The 23,487-nt window shown below is 48.7% G+C and overlaps 1 protein-coding gene across 5 annotated transcripts in view; it reads right to left on the reverse strand.

Annotated features, from left to right (window-relative positions):
• Positions 1 to 23,487, reverse strand: part of MECR (mitochondrial trans-2-enoyl-CoA reductase) — a 37,791-nt gene that overhangs the window by 10,025 nt on the left and 4,279 nt on the right. For 2 of the 5 annotated variants that reach the window (XM_042996045.1, XM_042996044.1), the window contains exons 2-8: positions 14,310 to 14,407; positions 13,720 to 13,851; positions 7,099 to 7,158; positions 6,502 to 6,645; positions 3,776 to 3,878; positions 2,608 to 2,710; positions 1,179 to 1,252 (exon numbers count right to left, since the gene is read on the reverse strand). In XM_042996045.1, coding sequence (XP_042851979.1) covers positions 1,179 to 1,252; positions 2,608 to 2,710; positions 3,776 to 3,878; positions 6,502 to 6,645; positions 7,099 to 7,158; positions 13,720 to 13,851; positions 14,310 to 14,407 — 714 coding nt within the window. Of the gene's footprint in view, positions 1 to 1,178; positions 1,253 to 2,607; positions 2,711 to 3,775; positions 3,879 to 6,501; positions 6,646 to 7,098; positions 7,159 to 13,719; positions 13,852 to 14,309; positions 14,408 to 17,950; positions 18,028 to 18,503; positions 20,523 to 23,487 lie in introns of all 5 variants that reach the window. The other 3 variants (XM_042996046.1, XM_042996047.1, XM_007097888.3) reach the window with 3 other exon arrangements.

Here is a 23,487-nt window from a genome sequence, read left to right on the forward strand (position 1 = left end):
ATGGGGATGGGCAGAGCATCCCCTCCTTTGGTGGTTGTGGAGGGGGGCGGGGTAAGTCAAGCACTCTGCACAGAGTCTGGTGCACAGGCGAATACTCAGCGATCACTATCACAGCTCTCTGACCACATGACCCATCTCCCCATCTAGCCTAGGAGTTCTAGAGAGTTCCTCCAGTGTCTGAGCCATCTCTGTGTCCCTTAGCTAGTGAGTGCTAGCAAGAATGTGTCAACCAATGTTGCTGAGGGGATTCCTGCTTTAGTTGGAAAGTTCCTCAGCTCAGGAACTTTATATATGTATTTTAAATGTTTATTTATTTTTGAGAGAGAGAGAGAGAGACAGGCAGAGCACGAGTGGTAGAGGGGCAGAGAGAGAGGGAGACACAGAATCCGAAGCAGGCTCCAGGCTCTGAGCTGTCAGCACGGAGCCTGACGCGGGGCTCGAACTCACAGACCTTGAGATTGTGACCTGAGCTAAAGTCAGACACTTAACCGACTGAGCCACCCGGGCGCCCCAGGAACTTTATATTAATGGCAAAAAGAATGGAAGGACACCCAGTGTTAATATTGTCAACAATGCTTATCCCCCTTGGTGGTGGGATGATAGCTAACTTTCCTGCTTAATTTTTCCTTTGTCCTTTTTGGGGGAAGATTTTATTTTTTAAGTAATCTCCACACCCCACATGGGGCTCAAACTCACAACCTTGAGATCAAGAACTGCACCCTCCACCGACTGAGCCAGCCAGGTGTGCCCCATCCTTTGTACTTTTACATGCTTTCAAAATGCTTTGTAATAGCAATAACGTTACCTCTAAAATTAGAATCTATTTTTAAAAGCTAATAAAAAATTTAAAAGCTAACAAGCTAGGACTAAGTGACTTTTGAAGAGGCCCCTAGGTTATGAATCCTTAACTGTTCCCCTATCACAGAAAGCTTAGCCATCTACTTCTGGGGTCCCTTGGAAAAACAAAGCGGCTGGGTCTGTCGGTCACCTATAAAGGAACAGGCTGAGAAAGGAAGTGCCTGGATAACCAGGAAATGATGGCGATCCATTTCCTACCCAGGGTTATGATGACCTGGCTTGGCTTGCGTTGCCCACTGGAATTGGGTCACTTGCCAGTCCTCCCAGCTATAAGCCCAGAGAGCTTGGGCCAACAAGACTTGCAGGGCCAAGGGACTTACGCTAAGTGTCGCAGCAGCTCTGTGGAGCTTTTTCCGCCAACACAGTTGAGAGCAAGTCGGGGCTGGGGCATGTCCTGGAAAATAAGGAAGCTGTAGTGAGGGAGATACCACTGTATGTGTGGGATTTCTTTCTTAAAAAAAAAAAAAAAATTTTTTATGTTTATTTATTTCTGAGACAGAGAGAGACAGAGCATGAGTGGGGGAGGGGCAGAGAGAGTGGGAGACACAGAATCGGAAGCAGGCTCCAGGCTCCGAGCTGTCAGCACAGAGCCCAACGCGGGGCTCGAACTCACAAACCGCGAGATCATGACCTGAGCCGAAGTCGGTCACTCAGCTGACTGAGCCACCCAGGCGCCCCTCTTTCTTTCTTTTTTTTAAGTAGAATCCATGCCTAGTGTGGGGCTTGAGCTCACGACCCTGAGACTGAGAGTTGCATGCTCTACCGACAGAGCCCGCCAGGTGCCCCCTTACTCGTGGGGTCTAAAGCTTGCCACAAACAGCACTTCCTTTCCACAGGTGCTGTGTCAGAGGGTGGGGGGTAGTGAAGGAAAATGGGATAGTGTTGCCTTCACACTCTGCTCTGCAAGGACCTTTGCTTTATCAGCTTAATCCTGTTACGTTTTGGAATTTTGTTCAAAACTCCTCTCTAGGAAAGGACAGACAGAGGGCATGTACATTCCTTTTCGAAGGACTCTAGGTCCCCCAAGTGTACTTTTTCTCTGTGCTCACAGCTCAGTTTGAGTTAGAGGTGCTGATCTGCTGCTCCGGAAATGTTCTTAAGAGGCAGGTGTTCTCGAGGGGGGGTGTGTGTGTTTGGTCACTCCTGGGTTCAGGAGAAAGAGGCTGAAGTTTGGTCACCTGTTAGGTATGCTGGGGGTGGAGGTTCTAGAAGGTTAAGAGGCTGTGAGTTCAGAGAGACCTGGGGCCAGCCCTGACTCCACTTATAACTGTGTGGCTTTGGTGAAATCCTTTATCTCTTTGGAGACTTGGTTTTCTCATCTAGAAAAGAGAGAGCACCTGCTTTGTTGAGCTTTTGTGGGGATTATCAGATACAATACAAAGAAAGGGCTTCAGAGACGGTACTTCTGTCCTTTCTCTTCCTTCTCTGTGGCTCAGTTTCCTCAGGTCCTCTCCCAGCTCTGAGACTCATACTAACTGTATGGGCTGATGTGGCCTGCTAAAAATATTCACAAGTACAAGTAATCCAGGGTTTCTTGGACTTCGTCTGTCTCTTCCGCCTCCCTCACAGCATCTGGGCACTTGAAGCATGCCGTCCCCTGGCTGAGGGAATGGGTTTTGTCCTTCCACAGAGAGATGAAGGGAGGATTTGGAGAGAAGTGACGGGGCCAGTCCCAGCTTTTCTATCAGGTCACCTTTTTCCAGGGAGATGAGCATGGAATGAAGGCACAATGCCCCTCAGCCTACATACCTTAAAGAAATTTTTCATTTCATGCTTCCTTAGCTCCTCTTCTGTGAGAACATGCTCGGCCCCTAGACTCTTCAGTCTGTCAGTCAGCTTCTGGATGTCAGGCCTAGAAACCAAGCACAATCCACAGCCCTTAGTCACTCCTGCTGCCTTTCTCTCCCAGAGGCTCCTAGGACTCCTCTGCTATGGCTGTGAGAACATGAGTTTCTCTTTGTGGGAAGCTGGGATTGAGGGTAAGCCAGGCCCTACGCAGGGGCTGGCTACCGGATTTCATCACACTCCAACACCTCTTGGCCTTGGTTTCCTCACTGGCAACACAGGGTGATTTCCACAGTCCTTGCCAGCTCAAAGGTGCTAAAAACCATCTGGCCCAGGGAGAAGTCACTTCACTTCCTGATTTTGTCTACTGAAATGACAAACTTCATTTCCTTTCTCCTCCTCTTTTCAAGGGGCTCTTCAGGGTGTTGTGCAAACATACTCCAGCGCAGGGGTGGCTCTGGGCCTCTTTGGCCAGGGCAAACAGACTGATTTTTGTTAACACAACTGAGGGACTAGGGAAGGGAAGCGAGTGTCAATTCTCCCCCAAAGACTGGACTTCCACCACAGATAGAGCCACGTTTGTTGACAGTGAGGCTTAAGGAAACTGGATGGCACGATGGGAAGAGAACAAGGCAGGGAACTAAGTCTATTACTGACTTGCTGTGTCTTCCTGAGCAAATGGCTTCCTTTCTCTGAACCTTGTTTCCTCACTGTAACACAGATGACAAGCCTGCCCCATCTCCTTCACATCCATATTTAGTACAGCTCAAGGGCCACACAGATGCCAGGGGAGAAAGGGCCCCGGGTTAGACAGGTTACAGAAGGAATAACAAACACAGCTTAACAGATTCCCAAATATGAAGCGTGGCCTTGAAATCACGAGGTTATCACAGACACAAAAACTCTCAGCTGCTCAGCAAGGGCCGGCTTCAGCTCCTTCCTGCTCTCCTTTTACATTTGGGATATTCACTCATCCTATAGCCAGAGGCCAAGTGGGCCTCCTTTCCGGCGGCTGAAGGATCTGTGGGCTGCTTATGCACGGGCGCCATCTGGTGGAGACAGGGGCGCTTGCAGGGATGCTGGGTGGAAAGGCCTAAGTGTCGCACACTGGGATCAGGCCCCCCCCACGCACCTGTCTCGGACCACATTGACGGTCCTCAGGCCCAGGGCTGTGGCGATCTGAATGACTGCTTGCCCCACTCCACTGTTGGACGCATTCTGGATGACACTGTCTCCTGTAGAGCCAGGAAGAGACCCAAGTCAAGTCCCGAAGACCTGTAAACAGGTCAAGCGCTTCCTGTCTGGGATACTATTGTAGGGCAAGAGATAGGAGTGCTCAGGAATGACCCAGGACCTGGCTGCTGAGTCTTCTCAGATCTTGGAGTGTTGCTTACTCTTTTCCCAGTGACCCCCCCCCCCTCCACCTCCAAATTCCATGACACCCATGGTGCCTCCCAGGGCTTGGCAATTAAGAGTCCATACTATATGTAATTTAGATCCCACTGTGTAAACGATTTTATATTGTTCATCATCCTCTCGATTTTTATGCCCTCAAATCTCTTAGATTATTTCCATGGTTTGCAATGTTTCCCTCCTTCTCTCTTCCTTCGTTTTGAAATCCCATATAGTCCTTGAAGCACAGCTCAAGCGCGGCCCCCTTCCCATCTTCCTTCTGTGTGCTCCTCTGGCTCTCTCTGCACATGGCGTGCCCCGTCTTATACTTGGTTGTGGACATGCCCATTTCTAGCAAGAGCCTGCAGCTTCCTGAGGACATGGCCATGCCTTATTCCCCCTTTGTGCTGCTCAGTAAGGGCACACTGCCTTGAAATGGGATCAATGCTGGAGAAACCCAGAGCTCCAGAAACAGCATCCTACAGATAGTCTGTGGTCAAAGCCCAGGCTTTGGAACTAGCCAATGGGGGAGGCAGCGTGGCATGCTGGGGAAAACGTGGGCTCTGAAATCAGATCGATCTGGTGTGAGTCCCGGCTTCCCCACTGACTGTAACTGAATGACATGAGAGAGGTCATGACCTCCGTTTCCTCCGCATAAAACAGGAATCCTGGGAGTGCCAATCAGGATGCTCCGGATTAGTCGAATGCCACTGTGTCCAGGAAGGTGCTCTGTCACCCTGAAATATGATCTGAAATGCAGGGATCTGGTGCTACAGACAGGGGATTTCCTGGAAGAAGAATGCCCATTCTCTGTAGGCAGGAGTCAGCTCACAGACTGTCATCAGTGGGTTATGAAATCAAGCTAGTGGGTTGTAAGCAACATTTTTTTTTTTCAGTTAAGATTGAGGAACAGAGAATTAAGAAGAACACACTGCATCACACATAGTAAGGGTAAATACCGCTCCATAAAACTTTGGTTTCCGTTATATATATACTCATACATATATCTATGTACTGGATTACAGTGTAAAATGTAATTCTTACTATGGTCAGTATGACAATTTAGTTTAACACTGATCTAGCCCAGACCACACCTGCCCTCAGGCAGGCAGGTGGAGAGATGCCACGGGCAACTGAGGTGGGGTGGTGTCAGAATACCCTGATGTCCACCACAATTGTGCCCAAATTAGAGGTGGCCGGAGGGGATGCGACGCAGGTGACCAAAACGTCTCCTTAACCAGGACTGGTTTTCTCCACCAAAGGCTCCTGGGATCGCCCTGGCACAGCTGGGAGAACCTGCCTTTCTCTTTGCAGGAAGCTGGGACTGGTTTTCAGCCAGCTACAAGCATCAGTGGCAATCTAAGCTTATTGCGTTCCAACATCTCTGCCTCAGTTTCCTCACTGGCGTGGCAGAGCTAGACTAGGTGACTTCTATAGTCCGTGGACATGCATAGTGTGAAGGGTGACCTTCCAACAATGGGAGGCCAATGCTGAGGTGGGTTCTATGAGGATCTTTGGAGGCCTCCTCCCAGCAAGACTGAGCCCTGCTCGCCCGCAGCAGTAATCAGCCTTCACTGGCTTTTCCTCCTTTCCCTGGCTCCCTCTCCCAATCCTTCACTCCTGCTTCCTGGGATCACCTCCCCAGCAAACTGTCCACCCTCACTCAGTCCTTGCCTCAGGCTCTGCTTTCAGGGAACCCCAAATAGAACGTCCGGCTTTGTCATCTCCTTGCTGAGTGATCTCGCCCAAGGAGTTTACTTCTCTGGGCCTCAGTCTCCTCCTTTATGAAAAGGAAGAATAATAAAAGCAGCGCTTAATTACTGCGCTGTGTGCCAGGCCCTGCGCTGAGTGTTACACCGCAGTGTTCCAGCTAACCATCAAAACTGCTTATTGTCCGTTTTATAGGTGAAAAATCTGATGATCTGAGAGGTCAGTTCATAGCGAAAGGTGATTCTGGTATTCAGACTGAGGTTGTCTGCCTGGGGCCTGAACTCTCAACCAGTGATACCAACCTCACCACACTGCTTTGAAGATTTAATGCAGTCACTGGGGTAACGCATGGAAAGGCACTTATGTGACCTGGAAAGTGCCATAGAAATGCTGAGTGGAATTACTCAGTTCAGCATTTTACTGAGAACACAGGCACTGTCTATCTTGTCTGGCTTTGTTGTGTCACAGACCTTAGCACAGCGCCATACGTTTCTGCTGAATGGCAGAATTCCATCCCAAGCTCTAGGGAATGTGATCCCTCAGCGGTTTTCCAGAGTGTTCTCCTCATGAGGTTCCAGCACACTTTCTAGGAACTAAGCTAACAAAACAAAAGCAGCAACCACACACTTGCCCAGGTTAGGGGCCCGTCTTCCTCTCGGCCCCTTTACTGGTGAGCTGCCAGGGCCTCGGGGTCAGGATTTGGGTCACACCCAGTCAGGAGATCCCAGCCTGCTCCCCGCGCCTGGCGGTTCCTACCTGGCTGCAGCTGCTCAAAGTCCATCAACATCCTGTAGGCCGTGCAGGGATTGACACTCAGGGTGGCGGCGCTCTGAAGAGGGATGTCACTTGGAACTCCGATCAGTGCTTCCTCGCTGAACACAGCCTCAGTCCGCCAGGTTCCTGAGTCAGGGGATGGGGCCGGGGTCGTGAGAAAGGCTCTCTCTCCACAACTGGCCCCAAGACACCCTCCTCAGTAAATGGGCACCTAAGACATCAGCCTTCAATTCAAGTAAGACTCAGAGAAGAAAGAAGATCTTGAAATCCTTTTGAATCTCTGAGTACTCATGATAGCGATTTTGTTATTAGCACATTAGTTCCATCAGATGTAGCTAAGGATCTGAAACTACTGGATTGTGAGTAACATCACAACCAGGGCAAGAGATGCTGCGAAAGCCTCCCTTTCCCTATTCGGTCCTCATTCTCCTTACGTATGGCACGTTGACTTGGGCGGTATTACAGAAAAAAGCACGAAAGTAGAAGTCACAGGCGTAGCTTTGGGACCTGGTTTTGCTGGTCTGCTGGTTCGCGCAAATTACTGAGTTTTGGTTACCCTCATATGTAAATGATACTGGCCTCCTCCAAGAGCTGCTGCACAAATCAAATGACACAAGGGAAATGACGAACTCCTGTAAACTGGAGAGAAGTGACCATTAACCTCCAGGCCATGTTCTAGCTGCAGACAAAAGAATTGTAAAATGTCAGTGTTGAGAAGGCCCTTAGAGCATCGAGTTTAACCTCCTCATTTAACAGGGTAGGAAGCCAAGAAAGTGACTTGCCCAAAGTCACCCGACTAATCTGGGCGCCCCACCTACAGATACTTAGTGTGCACCTACTGGGGGCCACGTGCTCGGACAGTGTAGACGCGTTCCGTCCTTTCACGGAGTTTCATTCCAGGGGAAATCAGGCGAGAAACAGACAATTGCAGTGGGGAGAATTCCTTGAGATGGGGGTCAGGGACAGCTTCTCTGAGGAGGTGCAGGCTAAGAGTTAAAGGGTACTGATGCCAAGAATGTCACTCACGGAGTGCACCAAGAATGGTCTAGGGAGAGGAAAAAGCATATGGAGAGGCTCTGAGGAAGGACAGACAGAAGATGGACCCAGGAGGATACACGCTGCAGGGCAGAGAGTGATGGGAAGGCAGGCTCGGGCCATGGCTGAAGTGGCTTGGACCACAGGAACGTCCCCCAGACTCTCACGATCCTGACCCACAGTAACCGTGAGCTACGCTGTCCCTCAGTTCATTCACATATATAAATATGTACCCCTACATGTAACAGACATCAAAGGCTCATGGGACAATATTTACCCTACTATGTATGATATCCTGTTATTTTCTATTCTACTGTGACTGATTTTAGAGGAGAAAAGTGCCGTTTGCAACCCATTGGATCAATTTCACTGATGGGTCACAGCCTGCATCTGACAGGTGCTCACCCATGTGGGCAGGATCCTGTGTAAAGCAGAGGTGAGGAGAACAGACTTGGAGACAAACAGACGCGATTCAAGCCTTGGCTCTTGGACCGTGTACTTGCTAGGTCGCCTTAGAGAAACTGTTACTGGCTTGGAATCTGGTGGCTGTGGTACCTTAGGGGCCGCTCTGGAGCGTGTGCCCCTGCCCAGTTGCTGGGATTCTAATGGTACCCTGGCTCCACACGGTCAGGGGTGGGGTGGAGGGGACAGCCTAGGTGACTACTACTTGCGCTGTAAGTGGAGAGAGACAATGTGGGCTTTAGGGACCAGGTAGTATAGACAAGAGGCAGGAACACATTCTATTAAGAGCTGCACTGGTAGATCTGTGGCTGAGAAAATAAGACACCGAAAAACTGACGGGTTCCTTTGGAATCTAGGCGGTATCCTGGCATTTTTCTGGGCTTCACCCAGCCTGGTTTTCAAATCTTCATGGTCACCTTCGTCATCATGGCCCCTACTTCTCTTGGCCAACATGTGCCGTGTCTACTCCAGCCAATCACCTAGTGTAGGGTTTTCTATGCATGAAATTAGGGGTGTTTTCTAATTTCCCTTAAAGGCACAACAATGGAAATTCAGAGCTTGACACAAATTTCTGGGGCCTGGCAGTCCCTAATCCTCTTCTAAAGAGAACCTGGGTGGGATGGGGGCAGCGCCCATGGTCAGCCCTGAGGGCTTTCAGGGTTTTAAAGTAAAAATCCTTAAACCCTGGAGTGGGGGACCTGCTTAAAACTCCCAGCTTTGCCATTCCTGATTTGTGTGATTTAGAATTCTCATTTTACCTTCTTTGACACTAATGTCATTATGTGAAGATTAAATATAATGACATTTGTACAGACTATCACCATGCCTAGTACATAGTAGGTGTGTAATGTCTCTTGGTTTCCTTTTCTGGTCCTAAGTCCCATGCTCTAGTTCTCAGGATTCCTGTTCCTTGCTCCTGTGCAACTGACCCTTAACCATCTCCACTATCTAACACAGGGGTCGGCAAACTGCGGCCGTGGGCCAAACCTGGCTCACTACCTGATTCTGTAAGCCAAGTTTTATTGGAACATAGTCATGATCACTTTTCATGTATTGTCCATGATGGTTTACGATGGCAGAGTTGAGTGTAGGCAGTTGGCCTGCAAAGCCTAAAATATTTACAAATTGGTCCTTTACAATTTCTTAAGTCTATTTATTTATTTTTGAGAGAGAGAAAGAAGGCTAGAGAGAGAGAGAGAGAGAGAGAGAGAGCGCACGCACAAGTGACAGAAGGGCAGAGAGAGGGGGAGACACAGCATCCGAGGCAGGCTCCAAGCTCTGAGCTGTCAGCACAGAGCCTGATGTGGGGCTCAAACCCACAAACCATGAGATCATGAGCTGAGCTATAGTCAGATGCTTAACCGACTGAGCCACCCAGACACCCCATGAATTGGTCCTTTAAAAAAAAGTTTGCTGACCCTGATCTAATGTGTATAGAAATTTAATTCGCAAAAATGGTTGTAAGTATCCCTCAGCTGAGCTGCATGAATTAGTTGAGATATGCCAGCAACAATGGTTAGCTCCACTTTAGAGATGCGGAAACTGAGGCTCAAAGTAGCTGTGACTTAAACAAGGTCACCCAAGAGGGTGAAAGAAGATTCCCAATAGGTGCTCTCGCTGCTGCCCTGTGCTGCCTCGCGAGGGTTTTGAGGGTTTCCGATGAGAAAGTCAGTCTGCACGTTCTCTGGCCCAGTCTCCCTGGGGACTGGCGACATGTGGGAAAAAGCTGGCTATGGGCACAACTCAGTAACATGAAGGATGACCAAGGTCTGGCCAGTTGAGGACTTATTTAATGACTGCCACTCTTACCAAACTGCAGTCTTCACTAGAAGAAAGGCCACATCTGTTCACTGCTATATCAGAGCCCAGCACACTGCAGAGGCTCACAAAATGTTTACTAAATAAACGGAGTTAGAGTCCCGGTCATTATAAAATCCTCTTGCTCTTTGACTGGCACCTGGTGGGAAAGATTCCCCTTTTCTCTGGGGAGAAATCCCCGTTCTGGCTGACACCCACCTCTACAGGCGCTATCCCCTACACCCCTGGCAGACGTCCCTTCTTCTCTCCAAATCTAGTGACCGAGTTCTGTTCCTCTAGCTCCTAACTCCAACCTGTCTTCCCAGCCCCGTGGCACTGCCTTGTTCAGACCCTTATCAACTGAAGCCCCATCTGTTTAGCCACCTCCTTACTGGCTTCCTGCCTCTCCCTCTGCCTCTCCAGAGCATGCTCTGTGCTGCCCAAGTCTGGTCCTCTTCTTCTTCTTCTTCTTCTTCTTTTTTAAGTGTACTTATCTTGAGAGAGAGAAAGCGAGGGGGGCAGAGAGAGGAGCTGCCAGTGCAGAGCCCGACGCGGGCTCAAACTCACAAACTGGAGATCATGACCTGAGCCAAAGTCAAGAGTCCGATGCTTAACCAAGACTGAGCCACCCAGGCGCCCCCACTCATTCTTAACTCTTCTTTGGGCTCTCTCTGACCATAGATGTCAGGCCTCCATGACCAGGTACCGCCTGGTACCCGCCTACCTCTATAGCCTCATCTCGCTTCTCCTACGTCCCCGCAGGGACACAGCCGCACCAGGCTACAGCAGCTCCGACAGTGCCGAGCCTTCTCCTGCCGCCGTACCTTTGCACGTGCTGCACCGCTTGTCAGCGCTTCCTGACCTAGCCCACTGGCTACGCTTCCACTCAGTCTTCCAGACGGAGTTCAAGCACCACTTCTTTGGGAAGTCGCTCCGAATGCTCCCTGAGATGGGGGGCTCTCGCCTTCGTGTCCATCCTCTCATTATAGCGCTAACTAGACTGTCAGCGTATTACGTGTTGTTTTTCCATTCTCGAGTTCCCCCCCCCAGCCAAGAACACTTTGAGGGCAGAGACTGTGTCTGACGGGGGCGGCCTCAAAGCACCAGTCCGTCCGCATCGACAGTGAATCCTGCAGCTCTCAGTTTGCTCAGATGGCTCGGCTCTTTCACGGCCAGGTGGGGCTGCAGGAGAGAGTGGGGCCATTCTTGGCAGCAAATCTGATCTCAAAGAAAAGAGCTTCTAATAGACTTCTGTTACTGCTTTTTCCTGCCTGGTACCTTTTTCTTTCTAGAACTGCTCCCTCCTAACCTCTGAGGCTGTCAACCACAAGGCCCTACCCTTTAAACCACAGAGGTGGGCAAGACGCTCCACTGAGGCAACTGGAATGACCCGACCCCATACTCCTGGCGTGGTTCTAGGCCATAAGTATCTTTACCACAAGTATTTTTGCCATATAACTAATTACGTAAGGCAATGTTGCTGTAAAACAAAACAAAACAAAAACTGGTTGACAGTTTGTTGGTTTCATCTGCTGGTTGACAGTTTGGTTTCATTTCTCCATTGACACAGTCCTCCTATTTCATATTATATCAACTTTAGCCCTTGTAACAGTCTAAAAAGTAGCATAGAGTTTTGAACCCACATTTCCCAGAGAACTTTGGAACGTCTATCAGTGGAAATGTGACAATATGCCAAAGCCAGACAACAATGTGAAAGGCTTTCACAACCCGATACAAAGCCCAGTTACAAATGTGCATCCTACTATTTGGAACCTGATCAAGGAAGACATTTTAGCAACAACAGCAACAACAAAAGTGCCATACTGATTGAGGAGACGAGTCAACAAGCACCAAAAAACTGTGTGATACTAGGAACAAAAGACTTTGAGGACAAGTGCTTAGGTAACATTTTGTGGATCCACAGAATAAAATCAGTTATTTGTGTGTACTGCCATGAATCTACACTACACATTTTGAATGTACTGAAATAGTTTGGATTTTGCAGTAGTCTTTTCATTACTCATTTTGTGTTTGATGATGTCCTTTTTAGTGAGTGTCCTTCTTTTATTTTTCACAATTTTGTCTTTTACAGCAAAATTGCCTATGGCCAGTCAGTTATGCTGTGAAAAAACTTGCAGTTTAGATGGTGTAAAAATACTGAGTATGAAGGGGTTCATGGATGGGCAAAGACCCAGGCAGTGTCAGTCAGAGCCCTGCTGGTGGAGGGATGTGGTTGCACTGGCCAGATTGTGGAGGCCATGTTCATTTGTTCCCCGTTTGATGCAAACCTCAAGATGCCGGTGGCCATCTATGAAAGGTCGGTTTGAATCTCAGCTGCACCACTTACTGGCTAGGTGATCTTGGGCAAGTTGCTTAATATTTAATATTTATCTCATATCTACCTCCTGTTGTGGGAATAACTGAGTTCATACATGTAAAGTGCTTAGAACAGGGCCTGGTGCAAAAGGGAGTAGACAACAAATATTTGTTAATGCTACTGTATCACTAGGTGGGCAGATCCTATCTGAGAACTAGCAAGAAAACACAATGAGCTCTGATATCACTGGGGTTCCCGGATCCAGCTTTCCATCTCTTGCCCGTCCCAGTTCCAAAAATCAATTAACTTCTTTTTTTGCAGAGCAAGTTTGCGTTGACTGTAAGTTATAACCCAAAGGGTCCTAACACTGTAGTTTAGCAGAAACAGAGTGGGAATAAGAGTTTGGTGGGTTCTCTTTCAGTTTGCTCTTTGGACAAGGGCTTCTTCCCAAGTTTCAGTTCTTCTTCTTTTTTTAATGTTTATTTATTTTTGAGAGAGAGAAAGAGCGCGTGCGTGTGAGAGTGGGGGAGGGGCAGAGAGAGGGAGACACAGAATCCGAAGCAGGCTCCAGGCTCCGAGCTGTCAGCACAGCGCCCGACGCAGGGCTCGAACTCACAGACCATGAGATGATGACCTGAGCCGAAGTCAGCTGCTTAACTGGCTGAGCCACCCAGGTGCCCCCTTAGCTTCAGTTCCTTATATGTCCAATGGGGTGGTTAGTGTCTTCCCTGCTTCCCTCTCGTGATTGCTGTCACGATCCTGTATATAATGTCTGTGCCTCAAAAAGTGTGAAGTGTTAAAGAACAAAACTCACCAACGACTCACCATATATCAAAGAAAACCCCAACTTCTTAGCTTGGCTTTTGCAGGGCTTCTCCCATGTGGCCCCACTACCTGTGTGACCTTCTTTATCACTTAAGCAGACTTCTGTGCGCAAATCCACTGCCAAGGCTACATTGAATGTCTCACTATTTTCCAAACCGACCTTTGGGTCTGCTCATTTTGCTCCCTCCAAATGCAATGATTTCTGGCTCATTTCCACCTCACATAATTCACCCGTCAAAGGTCCATTCCAGAGAAGCCTCCTCTGTGAAGCCCTGATCCTTCCTTAAGACTCTCTCTCTCTCTCTCTCTCTCTTTCACACACACACACATTCGCGGGCACACAGAGGAGCCAGAAGTGTCCTCGGCTTCCTGTAAACTTGTAACATGTAACACACCCTTTATTGAAGTTACTAGTTTGGAGATTTCTTCAATTAAAATTTAACCTCCTGCAGGGCAGGGGCTGTCTTATTTGGATTTCCCATTGTACCATCTAGCAGGGATTTAGGGATGCAGGGATTCAGAGAATCACAGCTCTGATCAATACGGGCCCAAGGAGATGAGAGAACAGGTCGTCACCCCCAGAGCAGATGAAACAGACTTTCTGCTCTCCTTGTCCAGCTCCCATCCCTACTGGCAATGGGTACATGGACTCAATAATAAATCCCGCATTGCTCAGTTACACTGAGCCAATGTGCAAACATTTCCAGTGTGGGTGAAATACAATCCGCAACAACGAAAGGCTGCAGACACCTGGAGAAACTTACCCAAACCGGCATTTGCTGGAATCACCCAGTCTCCTGGCTTCACCCCAGTCACACTGCTGCCCACTGCTACCACCTGTCCGACACCTTCATTCCCTCCAACAGCAGGCAGCTTGGGAAGGAGGCCATAATTTCCTAAGGGAGAAGAGCAGAGGGTCACCTGGTGAAGCTCGGGCAGTGAAAGAGCATGAACTTTATAGAGTTGGATCCGAGCCTGATCTGGCGTCTGCCTTTGGCCTGCTGTGTAACCAGGCTCTCTGAGCCTCAGCCTTTTCATCTGTAAAGGGGAGAATACTTTTCAGCATTCGTGGTTATTATGGGGATTAGCTAATGTATGAAATGAGCCCAGCATATCGCAGGCACCTCACAGTGGTTGGTTTACTCCCCACTGCAATCTTCCTAACTCTCAAAAAAGCCTCACATTCCAGAGAGGGGAGGCCAGAGAGGGCTTGCAGTCTGCAGATGGCTCATCTGGAGAACAGCTGCTGCTAATCACAGGAATTTCACACCCGCACCTGAGGAAGAATGGAATCGAGGAGGTGGCGGGCTAAGCAAAAAAGCCAATTAACATAAGCCACAGAAACCAAGGTTACCTTGGATCATATTTATGTCAGATGGATTGATAGGGGCCGCCAGCATCCTCACATGGACGTCTGATCCGCCCACAGCAGCTAGCTCCAGGTCCTTCAGTCTAAACACAAAGCCAAAGAGAGAGATGTTAATGTCACCCAGGATAGACAGGGCGTCTTTTGCTCAAATCATCTCCCCAAAGTAGGTCAGGGTGGCCAGATTTTTGAGCTGCCATTGTGTGGCCGGGAATTAAGGTTGTTAGAAGAGAGAAAGGTGCTGCAAGGAATTAGCACAGGCTACAAGTTAACTCTCTCACTAACTGCAAATGGAAAATCTCTAGCGCCCTCTCAATCCCACTGCCCGTTCTGGGACAGAAAGCAGTGAAACCTTCTGCTGGCCTGGATTAGCCTTGTGTTTTCCAAAACTTGCTTACCAGAATCACCTGGTGTGCTTAGGCATAATGTAGATTCTCAGGCCCCAGCTCTGACCTACTGAACCAGAATCTCAAGATAAGGGATGCCCCAAGTGGGTCTTATAGACAGCCATAACTGAGACACGGTGGGCTAGCTTATTTGTTCTCTGGTAGCTTTCTTTCTTTCTTTTCTTTTTCTTTCTTTCTTTCCTTCTTTCTTTCTTTCTTTCTTTCTTTCTTTCTTTTCTTTTCTTTTCTTTCTTTCTTTCACACATTTCTGTTAGTTGCAGAGCAGGTGAAACAGAGATGCCCTTTGTAGTTCAGGAAGAACTCCCTGGGTGACTGTGATCCACCCCCTGGAGTGATGTCCCGTTTGGGCCCGAATCCTGGTCAGAAAGGATGCTGAAAGGAGAGCTGAGCCATAGCACTGCCAAGAGCCTCTCCCATTACAGGTGGGATTTCTAGGTGGTAACACTCTGTTCACAGTGGGCCCTAGGCACCATGGGACTAATGTCTTTATGCATTAGAGCTTTGGTTAATGGGTTAAACCTGCTAAAGGGCTGGTGGCAATGTCCATGTATTATTTTTATTTATTTTAAATGTTTTTTTAAAATGTTTATTTATTTTTGAGAGAGACAGCGTGAGCAGGGGAGGGGAGGAGAGAGAGGGAGACACAGAATCTGAAGCAGGCTGCAGGCTCTAGGCTCATTGCCCGATGCGGGGCTCAAACTCACAAACGGTGAGATCATGACCGAAGTTAGACGCTCAACCGGCTGAGCCACCCAGGTGCCCCTTATTTTTATTTTTTATAAAAGGAGACCTTCTGGGGCTGAGCGAGGAGCCTGCTTAAGATTCTCTCCCCACCTCCCCCCCCCCCCCCGCCCCTCCCCTGTGGATGCTCTTGCAAGTTAAAAAAAGAAAAAAAAATAGGAGACCTTCCACCCAGAAAGCACTGATCAGTGTACAAGACCAGTGTGTCTTGGTGACTTTTTAATTACCAAAGACTCCTTTATTTCTCCACACCAAGACTTCATGTTCGCAATGTTTTCCTTTACCCAGATGTACTTTTTTGGTGGTTTATTTATTTTGAGAGAGAGGGAGAGAATCCCAAGCAGATTCGTGCTGTCAGCGTGTGGAGCCTGATGGGGCTCGATCATGAGCCTGAGATCATATGAGACCTGAGATCATGACCTGAGCCAAACTCAAGCCAGACGCTTCATCGACTGAGCCACCCAGGCACCCTATCCTCTACCCAATGTACTTGTAATAATTCTCATTTTTAGTTACCGAAGGCACATATAACTGCCACACAGAGGTTCTTAGCATTAGGCAACAGTGTTACTGAACTAGGCTGATATACCCCTACCCACTTCTGGCAGAAATCTGACCTTTTAATTATACCTGAGGCTCCATTGGAGGTAAAAGTGTGATTTTCAAGAAATGCCTCATATTAATAGTAGCAATAATGGTGGCAGGTGTGTATGTGGTATTTGTAATATATCAGGTCCTGTGCTAAGGGATTTAAATACATGATCTGATCTAAGATACAATTCCCTTGTGAGGAAAGTATGAATAGTCCCATTCGGTCAAGTAGGAAATGCAGGCTCCTGGAGATTATGAAACTTACACAGGGGGAGATAACCGGTCAGTGGCAGGGCTCCCCTACTTCCCAAGTTGGCACTCCAAATTACTGTGCTCTATTATTAGAATCCTGAAAATAGCCTGGGAACGCCCCTGACTGCCTACAAGGACGCCTAGCGACCTAAGGGGCTCAATCTGGGAATCCCTGTCCCGGACCATGACCAAAGTAAGACAGACCATGCCTTACCATGACTAAGAAACAGCTGCAAAAAACTGGATTAGCGACACTCTATAGAAAATAGTTAACTAGGAAGGAGTTAGGACCAAGGCAGGGAGAAAAAAGAAAGGGCTCTTTTTGTTTAGGTGCTTATTAAGGAACGTGTGTATTTATACACAGCTGGAGGAGGGGGGAGTCCTTATAATAATCATCATCATAATAAGTACTGTTTGAGTGCTTATCAGTGAGAGAGACACTAGGCTAAGTACTTTCAATGCCAGCTTTCTACCATTATTCTGATTTTATGGCTGAGGAACAAAGGCACAGAAGAAGTAAATAACTTATTCAAGGCCACCAAAAGTAGTAAGTAAGTGGCTGATCTGATTTGAACCTGGTGGTCTGATGCTAGAGAAGCCAGATGGTAAGGGGCTAAGCAGACCAAGCGGAGGGCAGCATGGTGTAGAGGCCTGGTCCTTGCTGGACCTGCCTGGGGAGACGGGGAGGGGTTAGCAGCAGGCAGAACAGGGACCATCAGCCGGACAGTGATGCTTCTCTATGAACACACAGAGAACAGATGTGTAAGCCTGCATTCTGAGAAAAATCCCGCCCAGAGCAAATGGATTGCAGATTGGCTGCCTCTCTGAATTATCTGTACTGCTTCTCTCGTACGTTTTGCAGAAATCAGAGTTTTTCTGTAAGCCAACAAAGTCCATGTACTCAAGCTACTTAAAGACATTTTTTTCTGCCTGTTTTTTACATGCTCTTCCCTCAGCCCAGAATTTCTTTTCCACTGCTTCTCCGCAGAGCAAGAGGTTCAATTCACCCTTTAAGACTTCTTTTGACCCTCTTCTTGGTCCTGAAAAAAATCACTTGCTCCTTCCTCAGTGTTTTCATTACACAGAAGGGGTGACACCATTTTAAGACCATCTTACATGAGTTTATTGCTTTTTAGTTTATCAAGTCTTTCCATATATTTCTTTTCAATTGATCACAACAGGCCTACATTCACATTCCTTTCCCCAAACTCCGTGCGGGAGATGTATGTATGCCAGAGTTCAGAACCATGTTATTATCTACACCCCCCTGTGGGGGTTGAGGCAGCACTCTGTGATCAGAAACACTGTTTCTGCAGCAAAATGTATGAATATTCACGCTAAGCGGGATGAATAGACACATATATATGAATATATAAAATAAATATAAAAACTTCACACAAGATGAGGTCTTCCCTCCAAATGAGTTGTAAAACAACAGAAATCAAAACAGAACTGTCAGCTGACAGAACTTTCTGACTTTGTCGTTGTAGATTCCAATTTGGATTTGGATCTAGGTCTTTCGGACTTGGTTCAGGACTCTTTTTACCTTATCCCTTAGTTTTACAGCCAGAATGTGCATGTCTGCTGTCTCCCCACTTGGCTGTGAGCTCCCAGGCAGCAGAGAATTCTTAGTCTTACCTCCGTGTTTAGCACAGTGCCTGGGACCAAAGCAGTGCTCAAGAATGCTTCCTGATGAAATTACGCAACTTTCCTCCCTATTGAGAAAATGTGACATAAAGGTGTCAGCCATTTTTGGGGAATCAGGGGAGAGGCTCAAGGCACAGGGATTTAGCTACTGAGGCTTATACTTGGTCTTCCTGGTTCTGGGCTATTTAGGAAAATAACCCTGAAGGATGGGTACAAATGAGAATGGAGACTGTCCCTCAGAGAGTTTGGTCTAAGCAAAAACCCATGGCTCTCTTCCTCACGGGAAAGTGCAGGCGAGGTTTGCAGCAAATCGTACTTTAAAAATCTAGATGGCCATGGTCGAGATGGGAATACAGGTGGATCTCAGTTCACAGATGAAGGGAGGAGCATGGGTTTGAAGTGAATAGGCAGTCCTGGGTTTGAATCCTGCCTTGGTCATTTACCAGCTAGACAACCTCAAAATACTCACCTGTGAAATGGGGAGAACACTTAGAACCTAGCTCGCAGGAGTAAATGAGTTAATGTAAATAATTTGCTAGAGTACCTGGTACACAGTAGATGCTGAAGAGATGGCAGCTGTTATCAGTGGCAGGAATATCCAAGGAAGCCTCTGAAACAATTAGTTGGTTGTCCCTCTGAAGAGAATCACTGAATCACTGAAAGACGGCGACTTTTTGGAAAACTCAAGTAAATTTAACTCAGCAAATATTTTACTGACAGTCCTACTCAGTGTCAGGTACTGAGCCAAGGGGCTTAAGGATAGAAAAAAAAAAAAATTCTCCTGCCTGGGAGCTTGATGGCACGGGGACTCTCACACGTGGAGTCACTGCGAGAGGCACCCCCCAGAGGCAGGCACCCCAGAGGCAGGCTTGCGGTCCTAATCCCAGACTGCGCCCGGAGGGAGGAAATGCAGGGTTAGCCACTGGGCTTTGGAAGAAGTGGTACCTTAGTTGGGGTCTGAAGGATAAGTGAGAGTTTACTGGGTGGACTGAGGGAGGAAGGCAGGCTTTCTTGCAAAAGAAAGGAATGGCAAAGAATCTGACTTGATAGTTGGCCAGGCAGTAGGTGCAATCTGGACAGGAGCCAGGGGAATGGAGAGGATTTGATAACCTGGGATCTCTTAAATAAGAAGTGGTATTGATGTCACTCCCTCCACACGGAGTGGGAAATCTCTGATGGCTCCTGGGCTTCTGGCGTGGACAACTGGATATTGACACAGAGAGGAAGGGAGAGTGGTTTGGAGTGGGGAGGGAGGTGTTATATTTGGAGCTTGAAGCAGTGTGGTATGGGGAGAGGGCACTCCAGGCTAGACGTACAGAGCTGTGAGTCAGCTGGATGTAGTGGGAGTCGAGGCAGGCAGATCATCTTGCTCTGGGCGATCTGGCTGAACAACGAAGGGAAACTAATGCTGACAGTTTCCTAAGCTCCAGGCATTGTGCTTAGCATTTTATACACGTGAGGCTGGTTAGTCCTCGAAACACCTATCGGGAGGGTGTTATCTCCCCAATTCACGAACAGGAAACTGAAGCTCAGAGGAAGGAACTTGTCAAAGGTAAAACTCTGATTAAGTGGCAAAAATTGCCCTAAAGGTTGACTCCGAAGCTCAGACTGCTGAACACTAAGCCAGCATCCTTTACACTGTGGAATTTCCATCCTAAGAGACAGTATTAGGCACTCCCGGGGTGTAGGATATGTCTGAGAAATGCTGCCCAGTAAACGCCCTTTATAGGACTCAGACGGTGCCCCAGCGTCACAAAGGCTGGGAGAAGTCACCCAGGGAAAAAACCCAGGGGACTTTGTGTCATCCAGAGCCTCCAGAGGTAACTCAGCTGGGGACACTGTTTTCACAGCACACCGAGCAACTGCCTGCCCCCAGACAGCAGTTTGAGAAGTGCCGCACGGGGCTACAACCCGCTCCCACTTCTCTGTCTTCTGGGTAGTCTCGCCGCTCTGTGCTGGCTGAAAGTCACAGAAGCGGGAGGGAAGGAGAGCGGGGCAGGGATGAGGGTCTAGGGGCTGCAGAGTTGAAGCTGCGAACACAGGTGGCTGAGGGAGGGGCTGTGCTGCCAGCCCGGCAGGAGGTGTGTGGGTCAGCTGCATCTCACCAGGGAGACCAGCCCCAGCCTGCCCCATGGAATGCCATTAGCACCACAGACACTGCCGTCCCTGCACACAGTCCTAGCGTCGTCGTCAAGGATACCATTCTGCCGAGACAGGAAGGAAAACGGGGGCCAAGTCTGGATTCCAGGAGTTGGACCTCTGGTGTCATGATAGCAATTTCCTCCTTGTTTTCTTTTTCTTTCTTTCTTTCTTTCTTTCTTTTCTTTTTTAACTCGCCAGAGGAACCAGTGGCTGTGTTGTAGAGTGCAAAGGAGGCACCCAAACACAGCCTGGCTAGATCTCAAGTCACTTCCCCAGGAGTGTTCACGGCCTTCCCCCGTGAGTGTCATGGCGCCATGCAACTCGGAGGGATGCCACTGTCTTCACTCGACAGATCCCAGACTGGATAAGGTCACAATGGCTCCTTTGAGGCCCCGGCTGTACACCTGTGATGCCATATGAACTACAAGGGAGACAAAAGCAGGCAGAAGAAAGGGCCTTTTGAGATGGGGGAAAAAGAGGCCAGTACTCTGGGGACCGGCTCACTTATATTTGCCGTGTAAGGCAGGCACTGGCCAGCTCGGCGAAGATATCTTTCCCGCCTTCCGCATGTAATTAGCAACCATTTGCACATCTTCCACTCAGTCACCTCACACTGGTCAATATCATTTTGAGCAGGAAGAACAGGCAGGGAGAGACTGTCACGGGCCAGAGACCTTCTCATATGCTCACTGCAGAGAGCTAAGAATGTGGCACTGGGTGAAGGTTACCCACATCTTATGTGGCTCTCTCCAGTCTGTTTGCAATCCCCATGTGATCTGCTGAAATGCTGTGCTGGGTACATTGCTCAGAGATTTGATTAATAATTAATAAGACACACTGGGGATTGTGGAAGAATGAAGTTCTTTGGCTCGCCCCGCAGCAGGGGTGGTTGGCGGCCTCCATTGGTGGGTTCTATAAAGGAGTCCTGGGCTCTCAGGGAAAGCTCCTTTTCCTGAGCCTAGTTCGCACACTTCGTCGGTGTGCCAGGCACGCCCGCTTGCTCCCTGTGCCTCTTCTGGCTTCCCTGCCTCAAAGTCATCTTGCCCTCCCACCATTCAGGACCACTTGTACTTCAGGACAGTCATTCTGAATAGAAAGGCATTAGAGACTTGGGGGGGGGGGGACTTCTGGAAGTTTCTACCCAGAGTTGGCAAAGAAACCCTCTCACTACTTTCTCAGTCCCCTACTTTCTCTCAACTAAGATTACCAGTAAGCTGGTAAGCCCTAGAATGTTCTACAGCTGCTGACATCAGGAAACTTGCTTGAAGGGAGCTAGAGTCTGTTGCTTAGCTTGCGGGGGCCTAACCTTATCGATCCAGAGAATAAGACTGGGCCACAGCAGGGGACCAGGTCCCTGTCTGCAGCTGCTTTGGTCTCTCTGACAGGAACAACAATGACCATGCAGCCCCTGCCTGGAGGCTGCTGATTACGATACCAATCAAGAGCAAACAGGGCCTTGGTGAGATTTTGTACCTAGGACCCCCGATTTCCAGCCACAGCACTGCTCCCTGGAGTCTGCTAGAACAACCACTGGGGAGCAGGCAGTCCAACGTCCACCGGTTTCACAGAGTTGTCCGAGCTGGACAAAGAGGATTTGGTCTCATAACCATTTCCGAGGCTACAGTATTAGCCTCGGAAGGATGTTAAGGCATCACCTTGTCTTAGAAGAAAAAAGTGTTGTTTGGGGAGAACAGGGTAAAGAGGTGTATATGTTCCGAGGTATACAGAAAACGGAGCTGTGAAGGTTTGTCACTGGCATAGAAGGTGTGGGGGGAGGAAGAGACTGCATGCATGTCTGTCTTTACCACGGTTGCCCTTGGTCAACCCCTTTATTTTATCAAAGAATAACTGAAAAAAAAAAAAAAAAAAAAAAAAAAAGGAGACTGGAATGATTTCCTCACCCTAACCATGAGTGGCGGAGTGGGGACTAGAACCCAGGCCAGTGCCCTTGTGGGTGGGTCCCCAACAACACATCCTGAGCCACAGATAAACCTCATGGCATCTTTGCTTTCCCTTCTCTAAAATGCTGATCCTTCCCACCCCATCCAGAGTGGGAGAGGCCTGGAACCACCCCAGAGAGCTGCAGCCGCCGCTGGGAGGGCCAGACAACCGTAATAACTTGGGGTTGCGCTGGTGGGGGGGCGGGTAGCTTTCCTCCCACACTCTGGACACAGGGGGATCTCCTACCTGCTGTGCAGTACCTCAGAGCTCTGCCCGCCAGGTTCCACCCTCAGGGTTTTGGCCCTCAACTCCAGCCTAGGGTGAAGTCCAGAAGGAAGGCAACGTACAAACGCTTTAGGATGTGGAATCCAGCTTGCGTTTGAGTCCTGTGATCTCAAGCTAGTCCCCTCTGAGCCTGGGGCAGCAGACACCTCCCTCGAGGACCACATACTGAGTGCACGGCAGGCGCTCCATAAATATTCGTCAGACACAACAGGTTTTCTCTTCCCTCTGGGCTTTTACACATGCAGGGTCCTCTGTTTGGAACATTTCTACACTTTTCCTCATATACTGCCCACCCGATCTTCTGGGGGCACTCAACCTAGACTCCGTGTCCTCAGAGAAAGCATTCTCTGACTATTCTGAGGGGGCCAGGTACCTCTCTTCTGGGTGTCCACAGCAGTCTACACATAACCTGATATGGCATTGCTGCACTGGCCTATGGTCACCCATCTCCTGGACTAGAGCGTGACTCCCTTAAGGGCAAAGACCACAGATTATTCGTCTTTGCATCCCCAGTCCTGCCGCACAGGTAGCAGGCCCTCAGAGAATAACTCCTGCCTAACTTACTACATCAATGAGTTCGATTCCCTCCTCCTTCATTCATGACCACAGTAAAAGTCTCCAGGAGACAGACAAATAAAATCCCGGTTCTCAATAGAATGCCAAACCAAAGTGTGAATCTTTTTTCAAAGTAGTGTGATTCTGGTTTAAAAACCAAGTCACCTGCATAGACATTTGGTTGCACACACCGACATCAATTGTAAAAAGAAATCCGAGGGTAAACAGTGTCCTACCATGAGAACTCACCACCCATACAGACTGGGTCGTCACCACCTGCTTCCCCGAATCCCATATGGCTAACACTGAATGGGTTTGTCCAGGTTTCACAGCTACATTTGATTTTGTGCTAGCAACAGGCAGGGGAGAAAGCTGCGCCAACCAGGATGCTATTTTTATGAACACTTCAGGATCTTCAAAAGGAGGGCAGACAGAGAATAACGTTCCTACCATCTTCCCTAGGTTGGGGCTGCCCTTCCTATGAAGGGTGGAGACTTGGGGTCACCCGAGTAACTTCATCTTCTCTTCTGACCTATCTTTTCCCCAGTTCTATATCTCATTCTCAAAAAACGTTGGAGATGACTGTCATTGTTTTTTCAGGTCCT

Source organism: Panthera tigris, chromosome C1, assembly GCF_018350195.1.
Source record: "Panthera tigris isolate Pti1 chromosome C1, P.tigris_Pti1_mat1.1, whole genome shotgun sequence".
NCBI classification, from domain to species: domain Eukaryota; kingdom Metazoa; phylum Chordata; class Mammalia; order Carnivora; family Felidae; genus Panthera; species Panthera tigris.